Consider the following 13,039-nt stretch of genomic DNA (forward strand, 5'->3'; position numbering starts at 1 on the left):
TCTTAGACTAGATATGAGGCCAGTGTTCACAGTTCATGTCTGCACAATATATTTATTTATGCTAAACGGTCCAGATGTTTGTGGACTGACTTAGTCACCTTCAGGATATGTTTGCCTTGGGAAGGAGCCCGAATCCCAAGATTGTGTCACAAAGGAAACTTTTTTCATGCAAAACATTAATTTAAAGTCAGAGGTTAAGGTGAATAGCTAAGCCAAATGAATGATACGAATGTGATTAAAGAATGAGAAACAGTTAAAGATTGACAGTGGAAGTTTACTGTATGATATTATAGCATCTTTTATGAGAATATTTTTCTCTCTTAGAAACCAACACCAACCTGGTCTGAGCAACTGAGAATCTGTTCACTCTGAGATGCATTACATATCTTTAAATGTGTAAACTGTATTGTTTTTTTGAGAATGTCCTAATCTAATTTTTGTTTTCTGTGCTTTCCGTTTGTACTTTGTTGTTTGTTTTTTAAGGTTTTGTTTCACTGTTTGGTTCCTTTTTTTCATGTTCGAAATAGAAACATATCAATCAATCAAACATTTTTTATCTTGATGGTGATATCTCTGCAGACTATTTTTACTTGTCTCTTCAGCCCTTGAACTGAGAAGTTATGTTTTTCCATTTTATCAAGTACTGGTAATTGGCACTCATTCCATCTCCAACAGCATAGATTGAAAATATATAATTAATTGATAAATAAACTGTATGTTGAGCATAGTAGTGCTACATAAGGTTAAGATACTGGCAATCCTGTATGCCCCAGAGTCTTGCCCTAACTGCACAGCTTTACTTGAAGGATTAACGTGAACAAGATCAGGTCAGACATCGGTTTTATTTCTGTAATGGTCAAGTCCGAGTTGTGTAAAGCTCTAATCTGACACCAAATCTGCGGTTAAAGTTACCACCTCAAGCACGGGATTAAGGCGAGGTTGTGTAACAGCCTGAGAGGGATCAGTCACAGTAGATATTGTCGTACCTGACTCAACCAGATTGTCCTGCAAAGAATCAGACAATGGGGCTCATAATATTCTGTGCTATCATGTTACCATCTCTGTATTTTTCCTTCTGTCCTTGAAATGTCCTGATTTCAGTTGAATACAAACGCTCCAGTATGCACAGATTGCATGTTGAAACTGTGCACCGGCAACGTAAAGGTCAGATCAGGTCATACAAAATTGACAGCTCCGGGATCATTGAATCATAGAGCTTGTAAATATCACCATGAACCGGAGGTCATAATTGATTTTATGACCCTCTCAGCATCAGCTGTTCCAGACTACTGGAGCAGTGGAAAAAGCCATTAAATGCTTTAGCAAAAAGCCTCTCCTAAACAAAAACAAGGCGAAGCTCGGTTATGGTCTTTATTTTCCCCGACAAGTGGAAGTTCTTTTTGCAGGATAAAAACACAAAATCATCAATCATAAAGACAATAACACACAAAAGAGACAACTGAGGTTATTAAAAAATGACCATGAGAGCGCACATGAGAAACGTGCCGTATAAGGGAGTGCTATACAGTAGACCCTTACAGTTTTCTTGAGGAGGAGGAGGGTGGTCTTGGGTTCTATTACCATGGCAACAGGTCTCCATGTGGAATAACAGCTGTGGCACAGAGTGTTATGGCGTTGTTGGCCCACCGCCCAGCAGCCCCCCACCCCCCGTCCTCTTTATGTCTCGTCCTTCACCGCAATGTAAGCCCCTGCACACTGTGCGAATCTTATTACACGATGACGAACAAAACAGTGGGGCCCAGGCAAACGAGGAGGCTCCCTGATTGGCCGGTGGGAGGCGGGCCTGCATGTGTGTGTGTGTGCACGCCCAGGGAGACGTCTTACATAACAGGCTAGGTTTCCCCTACTAGAGGGAGAGAGAGGGGGAGATTGTGGACACCTTGTCACATGGCTCTTTGTTTCTGCTTCCAAACTCCTTCCTCCTTCAACCTCCAGAGCCTCAATGTGGAAATCTGTCAGGCACACACATGTGCAGTAATATTTAGTATTTTGTGAAACAGGTTTACACGCTTGCATTGCGATTGCTTGTTGTTTGTGTATATTTGATGTAACTCCTGAAAGACATAAGTTGATTCTTCAGCCATGAATTAAGTCACAGCTCCTCTCAGTTCTTACACTCGCAGCTAAATGTCAGGAAAAAAGACCCTCTTGTTCCAGATGGCAGGAAAACTGCATTAAAGATATATTTGGACCTTCTCAAATCCAGTGCAAATATTGACTTATATTTGCATTTCCACATTGCTACCAAACTCCTGAAGGTAAACGAGCTGCGTATGCTTCTTCATATGGGGGGAGAAGACAAATTAAAGAAACTTTAAAGGACTTTAAATATGTAAATGGTCAAAAAACCATCACAGGCAGCTGTAACTTAATAAAGCGGCTCCCTGTGGTCTCATCTTTCTACTAAAAAGTTTGCTTTTTTGCATTTCCATAAGGTGTTACCATTGTTTTGCCTTCCCCTGTTATACAAGTCAAACACTGATAACACTATTTGTATAACTGGATGTGAAAACACTGTGAAATCATTCCTACGTGCTGGAGTTGCAGGGTTGCGTGTGTATGAAAAAGCCTGCTCACAATTTCTTGTTTGCTGAGCTTTGTAATGAGAAAATTATCATTTTTCCTCCCAACCAGCGAGCACACCTGCAGCTTTATTGACACACACTCACAGAGGAGAGGTGCCAATTAGAGTAGAGAGCCGGTAAAGTGTTTGTAGCCGCTGTGCTCTTCACTCATGATTGAGACAAAATGGAATATGCACCTCGACTTAGTTAACATCGAATTTGGCTGAATGAAACAGACCTCTCGGTGCACTCTGCTTCCACTCCGAGCTTTTTTCTTTCTGCAGCACGACTGCAAAACAAATCCAAACAAGGTCACCAGGATGCAGCTGCAATTACTGACACAGAGAAATTGAAGAAAGGCTATCAAGCGTGTGGCGAAGGACACTGCTGTCCTCAGGGTTACAGTTTATGATCCCATCCAGTGAAGAAAATGCAGCAGCTTCGGTTAAGTGCATTTATTGATGTGCTGAGGGGGACATTTTTCTCATCTGGGTTAGTTTTTTGCACCTTCAGAGACCCAATGACCTCTTACCTTAGGGAAGAAGGATGTCAAGAAAGACAAGGACCAGAACTGACAAGACATGCCTTGTCCCACCGATCCAGACTTTGCATCCTCATTCTTGTGACTTAAACCTGTTATGAGTCATACATCTCTTTCTTCTCCTTCTTCCTTTCACGCTAAGTGACTGAAATGGTCAGAACTATCTACTTGAATGTTTAATTATATAAAGTATATCTTGTGTTTCAGAACATGAAATCATTTTGATATTATGAAACTCTAACTCTGCTTCAAATCTGCTAATTTACAGGATTTACAGGAGTTTTGGTAATAACTTTTAACTCAGTGACATAAGGAGCGTATATCTGATGTTAACCAGAATGATTTACTTATGATTTGACTTCTATTATCATTTATTATTTTAGATGTGCGTCACTGTTACATAATCCTAAACTACATAAGCACATCTTTATTTGTTATGTCACTTGTCACGCTGTTATTTGATTAATTCAAATTGCAAGCCCTTGGTGCTTCCATTGGTTCTTAGATATGTTGCACATATTGATGACAGAACGAGTGAGTTTCCAATTTGCAGGCGTGTATAAATCAAATATTATTGTGAAATCATATTACTCCCCTTTCAGCAGATGCCGGTTCTCTTTCCACACAAAGGATTTTATTAGAATCAGTAAAAGAGCGCCACAGATCCTCTTTCTGCTCCTAGTTCATGTGCAGGCTCGACCTCCTGCAGCCTCTTGTTTCTTCTCGGCTCATCTTTTTGGCCTGACTCTTGACCCCTTTTGGCCTCTCCATTCTGAAGCCCCCCTGCTAACAGGCATGTACAGGTGTGGACTTCATTTTTTACTGAGAGCTTAGCAAAGCTCCAGAATGAGCTCTGAACTGAGAAGAAAGACTGCAAAGATTCCTAAAAGCCACAAGCAAAGCCCACCGTTTATTATATGAATAATCATTAATTTTGTAATCTTTTTTTTAATGTAGACTTTTTGGCACGATACATCTCAACTCTGCAGCCTGTCAATGAACGCAACGAGATCGGAGAACACATGCTGTGTCTCCTCTGTGGCCTCAGATAGGCCCTGCATGAGCCTGGATTCATTATCCTGAAGGATACCAGCGAGACCAGCTGCTTCACTGAACCTACTGTGCAGCGATGTGATTAATTTACCTCCTGATTAATCAATCAATCCATTACTTAATCAATGGAGGCGGTGCCCCTTCTAACAAGTGCACCTCATATATATGGTGAGAACGCTGCAGTATACATGCTTGCTTGCAACTCTACTATGCTTTCCTAAATGTGTATATTTGTAACAGTTAAATACACTGAAGAAAACATGAAGAAAGGAACCAAAGGAAAAGTTCAACCAAAAATGAAAATTCAGTCATTATCTACCCACCCCCTACAGATGGAAAGTCAGGTGAGGTTCAATAGCCCTCAAACAAGTTCTGGAGCTTTACTGGGAAACAGCGCTGCAGCATTCTCCTAAACAACTGAAGTAGATGAGGACTTGCAAATAACAGATTCCACTGTCAGGCCTCAATAGCTGAGTTTTGAAAATGAAATGTAATTAAATCCGAACACAACAACGCTGTCGGAGCCGCAGTTGCATAACTCACAAAACAGGAGTACCGGTTGGAAGAGTCACTGTGTCTAAATGTTGCATAAGACAAAAAGTTACATAATTTAACATTAAATTGCAGTAAAGTTATATGAACAACTGTACAGTTATCGAGAAAGGCAAGTAACGTGTAAATGCATGAATTATGTAAAACTGTATACGACAGCTGGATGCGTTTTCTCAAGTTTCCACATATGCACTCACCAACTCTTCGATTCTACACAAGTCATATGATGCTTTGTGTCACTTTTGGTTGGAGCGCACAGAAAGTTATTTCTGGATTGTATTGCTGGTTTGGCTGCCGGCAGCACAAGCTCAAACCTTCACACGTTACACTGGAGCAGCATATCATATTTTCTCACTTCTGCAGTCAGACAATACTCGTTTCAACCTGTTCAGGAACACCTGAAAGGCAATCTGACATTGCTGATGATTCCAATAGTAACATCAATAAAGGTCAGATTTGAGGTGAATGTGAATTTTTTAAAACATTTTTTCACGATTCTGCAGGTCACTGCATAAAAAACTTCAGCGTACAGGATGCTTATTACATAAGATCACCGGATGCGTGTTGATGCATCTTATCTGCTGTCTGTTTGCACAACCAGAAATGCTAATGGTCAACAGCTTTCATAACTCAGAACCCATGAAGACTGTTTGGGTAATTTACACCGCTTTAAAGCATAAAGGAAGTTCAAACATTAACCAACCTAAAACTCTTTTAGTAAAGACAGACAGATCCATGTTGACGCAGTTGGATTTTGAGGTCGTTTTGTCCGTGGCAAATGTTTGCCATGGCATGCACCCTGGGGTAACATCGCCTGTTTATGTAAGAGTCAAGAGGAACTTGTTAGAGATTAAGTTCTCTTCATGTTGCGAAGGTGTTAAAAAGACAACAGACACAGGCAGAGGTATGTGGAAAAACGTTTTATTGTCAAAGCTTGTTGTGATTAAAAGACCAGACAGAACCTGCTAAGACTTTCATACAGAAACCAATTCCAGTACCAATTTTACAAAATGTCGTGATACAGAAAACCACCAAATGTGGTTGAACGTAAATGTGGCATACAGAGTCACATTTCCCTTTTGTGTCAAAACAAAATAAAATAACATTAAAGTGGACAGGAACATTTAGAAACAAGAGTGTTAAGAAATGCTTTCACTTGATGAAGCTCCCACATGTTTAACACCAACAGACAGAATAAATAACGCTACGTGGAATAAACAAAAGAAGAACAATTCTCAAGAATCATTGCTCCGCACTGCTCGTAATACAGATGCACTGCATCAGAAATCGCCCCCCGCAGGTGATTAGGCTCATTTACTTGTCAGTAATTTTAAGACACAAATCTGTCTAAAGTGCATCAAAGAACACAACTTGTGTATTTGTACACCCACTTGATTTTAGCCACAGGAGCTTTAGGCCCGGAATACCTGAATTATGAAAATCCTGGGAAATTTAACAGAAAATAAAACCCTGAACCATTTTGGATTTCCAAAGAAAAAACAGGTGGAACGGCTTACATATACATGATGCAACAGTTTGTTAAATAGATTTTTTTTGCCTAGAAAACATTGCAAAGATTTTGCGCAATTCATCAACATGCAAGTCATCTTCCTTTTCATCCAAACAAGTTTTTTCAGAGGCAACTTTGTCATCCCTGATACCGCTGACAACCTTCCACTGCTCTTTGCCGAATCTCCAAGGAGAAAAAGGGGGAAAGAGAGCAAAGCAGGGGTAGATAGACAGGAGCGGGGAGGATTGTCTTACCCGCGCTGACATTTACATTCTGGAGACACAGTGGCCTTGTGCCAGGCAAGCAGAGCCCTTCTGATTTTACACAGAGAAGTGAGAGAACAACTATGTACAGGCCATGTTTCTCTATTCTCTTTGGTCAGTCTTTACAATATGTACAAAGAAAACTCAGACCGATGTGCGCTCTCAGTTAGCGCGAGCCATGCGCGTGTCTGTGCCAAAGTAGTTAAGCATCGTCTGGACGAGCTCTGGGAGATCGTAATCGTGCTTCCAGCCCCAGTCCTTCCGTGCGTTGGAGTCGTCGAAGTTCATTGGCCAACTGTCAGCTGGAAAGAAACAGAAGTGAGACATTAAATTTAATTCTAAAAAAAGAAGAAACATGCTGGTTTTCAATTTTAACTAGATTCAGATCTGTACTTGCTAATAGCCTCTTCAACTTAAAGTGAGCGTATGCGACTTTCAAAGAAGACTTTCGTCTTGCAAATGGAAAGAAGTATAAAATGCTGCTATAGCCTTACATGGTCTGGTATGACCAGTAGCTTATGGTGGCTAATGTCAGCTTTCAAATGGCCGATAAATCCAAATCAACTTACCGATGGCCTGTCGTACGTGGTCAACGTCATACGTGACCTCCAGGGGCATCTGCTTCTGGAGCTCCTGGCCCAGCTCCTCGGGGGTGAAGCTCATGGCGTTGATGTTGTAGGTCCTCATGGTCAATGTGTCGGTCGGGGCCTCCATCACCTCCAGCGTGGCACGCAGGCAGTCGTCGATGTACATCATGGGCAGCCGCGTGTCGGGTTTCAAGTTGCACTCGAACTTGCCAGATTTGATGGCATCGTGGAAAATCTGGACGGCGTAGTCTGGTCAGAGATGGAACAAGAACATTATGAGCACAAGAACGATGGTCAACTATGAAAGGAAAAAGTGAATAAACAGCTATGAAAAATTTTAACTGATGACAACTACAGATTTTTTGCGGTTGCTGCAGCTGTTCAGACACGTGAAAATATGTCCACTATGATGCATCGAGTTATCTGCTACCCTAAAAATACAAGTCACGACAGCTCTCTGGAAGAAGTCAGTTACATAACGAACTTGTGACATGGTGGGAGCGCTACAGGAATAGACATCCATTAAAATGTAAAACCTGTATGAGGTTTGAACTTTATCTCTCTCACCTGTTGTGCCGCCTCCTGGCATGGAGTCAGCAGAGATGATTCCTGGGTAGCGGAGACAGCGGAAGTCCAGGCCGTAGCGGTGGTGGTAGTACTGTTGAAGAAATGTAAAAACAATTTCAATATGGTGGCGTGTCAGGTTGCAAATATATCCAGGGGAGTTTTATCAGGGGTCCTGTTTTGGAATGAAAAAAGACAGAAAGAAATCTGGGATCCTACCTCTCCCATCAGCTCAGCGTGGACTTTGGAGACACCATAGATGGTGCGAGGTCTCTGCACACAGAGATCTGGAGTGGGGTTTCGGGGAGAGGTGGGGCCGAAGGCGCCGATGGTGCTGGGGACAAACAGACGCAAGCCATGCTCCGCTGCAATGTCCAAGATGTTGTGAAGCCCTGAGAAACAAACAACCATATCATGAGGACACCACGTTTAAAGGAACATTATTGATGCCAAGACTCCGTCTTTAGACTGAGTCACTAATTTACTTACCGGTGATGTTAACAGAGCGTGCCAGGGCCACGTTAGCTTCTCCAACGGCGCTGAGGAGGGCGCTGTAGTGAACCAGCCAAGTGATGCGGTTGTTCACCACAATTTCCCGCAGGTTCTTGTAGTCCAGGATGTCTGAGTAGATGAAGGGGCCTGACGGTGGCAGAGAGGATAGAAGATTTTAAAATTAAGCAGACAGAATAATTATATAATTGTTCATTGTTTGTTTACCGCTACATTGATTATGTCTTTGTACAGCTCGTTAGTGGACACACAGAACATCAGTGTCACATATTGATTTGTTGTCATTTGTCAACCCTTTTTCAGGGAAATGTGACTTCCTCTTGACATTTGCAACACACCGACAACCTTTATTGCCAAATACCAGTGTTACTAATATGGTATTAGTCATTGGCACACTCACCGGAGGAAAACTACTTTGTGCTCTCTGTTGTGTTGAAACTAAAGACTGACTAGACACTGAAAAGATTTTGATGATAATCTGACACACCTGTATCCTGGCCTGTCTAAAAAATGACACTTTGTAAGCGTATGTCTTGTCTGAATCTGTTCACACTGCAGATTCAGTGCGGTGTAAAGCATGAGTCGACTCACCACTGTGGAAAACGTTGCTTGGAGGTTTCCTGATGTCAGACAGAATGACATTGTTCTTGCCGAACCTCTTCCTACGAAGCAGGAAACCAATGTTACGTAACTTGGGAATGGCGTTGTTCTCACAGTCATTAAGTGTCTGACTGCGATGTGTCAGTAGTGAACACACAAATTCTTACCTCAAGAGTTTGGCGAGCCCCACCCCGAGCTGACCCAGACCACCTGCATCACAAGGAGAGAGACAGAAACTAATCAGAGGAGGCTGCCGGTGTTAAATCAGCAGCAGCTCATAATCATCACTGCTGGTTTCCATGGAGACTGAAGTAACTAAGAAGGAGAGTGTGCTTTAAGAAAGAGGCCAGCCTTTGCCTCCCACACTTTTGTTTTTAACTGTCATCTCTTTCTGCCTTTATTGCAAACTTGTTATAAACCCTGCTGGTGTTGACTCCCAGCAGAGCACATTATGTACCCACGCACAACTTATCTTCATATTTCCCATCCCGACTGCCATGCATGCTTAAAAAAAATGCTGCTGGACCTGCTCGAAAAAAGACGCTGTAAACTTCCAACATACCTGTGATGAGCACCTTGGGATGGTCTGTTTCTGAGAAGGACACGGAGTGGAAGCTGGCGTCAGACGTCACCTGCCGAGGGGAGAAGCTGATGTTGCGAACAGCCACAGTCAGGGGCTGGCAGCCGCACCCTGGGGTGCTGAGCAGGGCCTGCTTGGCCACCTTGCTGAGGGTTCTGATGACAGGCATGCTGGTACCTGCGGAGGAGAGAAACGTGTTCGTGCTTTTGAGTGACATTTGTCGAATTCCAGAGGCATCAGCGAAAGTTACCGTGAAGAGGTTTTTTCTTTAGTAGCAGAAAAAACCCTACTGATTTTGCATTTTTGCATTAGATCCTGTACATTTAATTGAAAACACTCGAATTTATTTGATTGGTGGCCTCTTTCGGTACTTTTTTTTTTCTGGCCAAAGCATAAAGTTCTGTGTCAAGAGATTTTGGGCTCCTCTCCAGACCTCAGGCGCCAAGAGACGACGAAACTGGCGCGGAGTGAGACGCTTCAATTTACATCTCTTTCACATGTATCAGCGGTGAAACAAGGACAAATCTGCAGAACAATGAAAACTCCCCGGGATGCGAGAAAATGTGCCAGCAGGGAGGACACGTACACTCAAATGCAAATGCCCTATTGTTTCCATAGAGGCGCAGCGGCGCACCGGGGCGCACAGCAACACCAAACATTTCATCAAGTGCCCTCCACTCTCAGTCTGTTAACTTTCACAGAACTTTCACAAAACTTTACTGCAGATTGTTCCAACGTACACTTCGTTTTTAGGAACAAGCACGACTGCAGAACAAACGGAGCATTTAGTCGGGACATCGAAAGCAGCTCTTGGGAGATGTCCTACAGACTTTAAGTAGGTTTAATCTAACGAAAAAAAGCAGCCCGTCTCCACTTGTTCATCACTCGACTTTTTTGCGCCACGCATCATATTAGAAGTGTACTTACCGAGAGGGCTGTGAGCTTCCCAAAAAAGGACGGAAGAAAGTAACTTGAGAGTATTTATACAGCCCTGCCTTCAACGAGAGCCAATCAGGGAGCGAGGGCGTACGGTAGCGGACGAAAACAGTGCCAAGATCAAGTCGTCAATTACTGTGACGGGATTTGGTTATATTTTTGGAGTGCAGTTTTTAGAAATCAGGGATCTTTTGTCATTATAGAGTAAAATATATCATGGAACATACAAGACTTTGTCTGTTATTACTAGTAATATTATAAATGAGAGCATCAACAATAAAACGTAATGTTTTTAGACTTTATTTTTGCGCAAAGAAAGCTGTGCGCCCCTGCTCCATCTCATCTGACCCTCCGCTGCCCTCCTAACATGTGCCGTTGGTTGTTGTTCCAACGTGGTTTTACGTGCTCATCACGGTGTGAGTCAGTTATATAACAGGGTGGCTGCTCCCCCTTTTGGACCTGATGCGGCGCGTCGCGGTGGATCTCTTCATGTATGTAAATGCGCGCTTTAATGGCAGGGAGGCTGAGCTCCGTTTACTGTGGCTGAAGAGCTTTTTTTGAGTGAGTGAGTGAATGAGTGAGTGAGTGAGTGAGAAGGAAGCAGCATTTTATATGTTAAAAAAATTAATTTAAAAAAATGTGGGTCTGTGAGTCGCAGCCAGCCACCCAGACAAATGAAACCAGGCCAGTGCGCCCGAGTGAAGCTGTCATGGCACACGGCCTGGGCTTGACACGTCATTGTGAGGCTGGTAGCCTGACTGCTAGAATTATCAAGAAGGGTTTGTCCGAGGGTCTCAACTGGACATGCAGGCTACAGGGGGTCTCCAAATGCGCGCAAACATTGTGAAATATCTGTTCAGCACATCACAAAAATCTCTTTATAATTACATTTTTAAAAAGCACATTAAGAGAGAGAGCCAGCACGTGGTCGAGGCAGATAATTTATACCCCGGGTATTGTTTAATTATCATTATCATATTAATAAATACATTTCAGTTTCCAAATCTAATTCTAACCCAGGAAATGTAACGGAAGTAGTTCACTTACCGGTTAATCTGCAGGAATAAAAGCACCCAAAACTCCTGTCTGACTTGCTTTGCGAGAAGAAGATGCTGCTTCCTCCTCTGAGCTGATCCTGAAGCCTTTAGAGCGCTCTGACGTGATGCCTGTGTTATCTCCGACCAGTGTTGCATCAGCTGCGTCTTCAGGCTATATATCAGCGGCCATCTGGCTCCAGGGGAAGCCGGCTTCCTCTCGGATTGGTGGAGCCTCGGAGGTGCGGTCCTCCCTCACAGACCACTCCCAGAGAGCGTCACGCAGACACCCTGAGAGCCCCGCAGCTCAGATCCAATTAAAGAGCAGCGCGTCCATTCACTGCCACGAGTATTTCACACATTGTCCCCGACTGATACCGAGTGATGGAGCCTTGTGGTGTGGCGGATACAAAGATGGTGGAAGACAAGGTGATCATCAGGAAATTCATTTCATTAGGGCCTGTTTTAATAACATATGAGGCTGATTATATTCCAAACAATTAACCTGCCAATCATATTGTTGGTTATCTTCATGTGTAAATAGTGATAAAGTGCAGTTTTCCAGGGCCTAAATGTGCCAAACGTCTTGTTTCGTCAGATCAACCTTCCAAAACAGAAATATATTAATTTTGCTACAGAGGAACCCAGTTAATATTCACACCTAACAAGCTAAAAGAAGAGAGTTTTTAATAGTTTTGCTGAAAGAACAAAAAAAAACTTTGATTAATTTAATTAAAGGCGCACTATGTAGTTGTGGGGGAAGACATTTTAATGGATTGATCTTAATGGCTTAATAAACTGGACAACAAACGGCAATGTCATCCTGTTTGTTTATGTTTAAGACCCTGCCACCTCTCTAGCTTTGAACAGTGTTCTGCGGACCTTATTTCCCTCCGAGGACAGCTGGTTTATTCAAAAATGGGAAGAAATTCATGAAATCAATATTTCTGAGTCTGTATTACAACCTTGGCATGTCCCCACCACTTTTTACAAACACTATTTGTGCAAAATGTTCTTTGAAAAATGGCTTGAACAGAGAGATGTTTACCAACAGTTGAGAACCCTTTGCACTTTATCAGCACAAGCAGTTGGAGCTGGCTGCCTAAGCTGCTTAGCAACAGCGTAACAAATACTAGATGTCATCAGGATAGACTAAAATCAAGAATTTAATATGTTAAATGGGCTGATTAGCGAGGTAGGATAGCCAAAGGTTTGCAGAAAAATAAAAAAGACACATTTTACAGTTCATAGTAATAAGAAAGTGACTTACAGAGTGACTTAAAGCAGTTTCTAAAGACACCTCCCCTTCTCCTCTTGGACACTGTGCAGTTTGGTTTTCCTGTAAACTAGGCTGCTGTCCTCATTTAAACAAAATGTGTAGCTCACGTTTCTGGGATTGACAAACCCGTGGCCTTGTGCTTAGAATGAGTCATGGATTCGTAAACGCTGTGTCCTAATGATGCGTTGTTATGCAATTTTTTTCTGTTGAAATGATGAGCTCTGACCTCGTGCTGATTCCCCCATTACATTGCCTTAAATTGCACATGCTTTTAAGAGAATATTGTCTTTCGTCTGTCCCCACAACTTTTCAACACAAAGTGACGCCCTCGGTTTCAGCTCCACTAACCTAGATCATACTCCATACACTACTTATATTCAAGCAGGCTACAGTATAATTTTACATTCGCTTTCCAAAAATATTTAAAATGTGAACATGTACACAA

At 42.5% G+C, this 13,039-nt stretch overlaps 1 protein-coding gene across 1 annotated transcript; it reads right to left on the reverse strand.

Annotated features, from left to right (window-relative positions):
* Nucleotides 1-5,636: 5,636 nt before the first annotated feature.
* On the reverse strand, nucleotides 5,637-12,652 carry tdh (L-threonine dehydrogenase). The gene is made up of 10 exons (XM_073492686.1): nucleotides 12,586-12,652; nucleotides 11,329-11,706; nucleotides 9,328-9,522; nucleotides 8,933-8,975; nucleotides 8,757-8,827; nucleotides 8,145-8,294; nucleotides 7,875-8,047; nucleotides 7,659-7,749; nucleotides 7,074-7,340; nucleotides 5,637-6,806 (listed from the first exon to the last, which is right to left on the reverse strand). Exons 3-10 carry the CDS (start codon nucleotides 9,512-9,514, stop codon nucleotides 6,667-6,669), a joined length of 1,122 nt encoding a protein of 373 aa, XP_073348787.1. The 5' UTR covers nucleotides 9,515-9,522; nucleotides 11,329-11,706; nucleotides 12,586-12,652; the 3' UTR covers nucleotides 5,637-6,666.
* Nucleotides 12,653-13,039: the final 387 nt, after the last annotated feature.

The sequence above is a fragment of the Pagrus major genome, chromosome 22 (genome assembly GCF_040436345.1).
Source record: "Pagrus major chromosome 22, Pma_NU_1.0".
Lineage (NCBI taxonomy): Eukaryota > Metazoa > Chordata > Actinopteri > Spariformes > Sparidae > Pagrus > Pagrus major.

What these genes read in the sequence shown, in the direction of transcription:
- tdh (XM_073492686.1), bottom strand. Translation starts at nt 9,514, where the DNA reads ATGCCTGTCATCAGAACCCTCAGCAAGGTGGCCAAGCAGGCCCTGCTC. An exon ending in ACGCTGAGCTGATGGGAGAG is followed by an intron (nt 7,750 to 7,874) that starts GTAGGATCCCAG and finishes TTTCTTCAACAG; the next exon opens with TACTACCACCACCGCTACGG. An exon ending in CCACGTACGACAGGCCATCG is followed by an intron (nt 6,807 to 7,073) that starts GTAAGTTGATTT and finishes GTTTCTTTCCAG; the next exon opens with CTGACAGTTGGCCAATGAAC.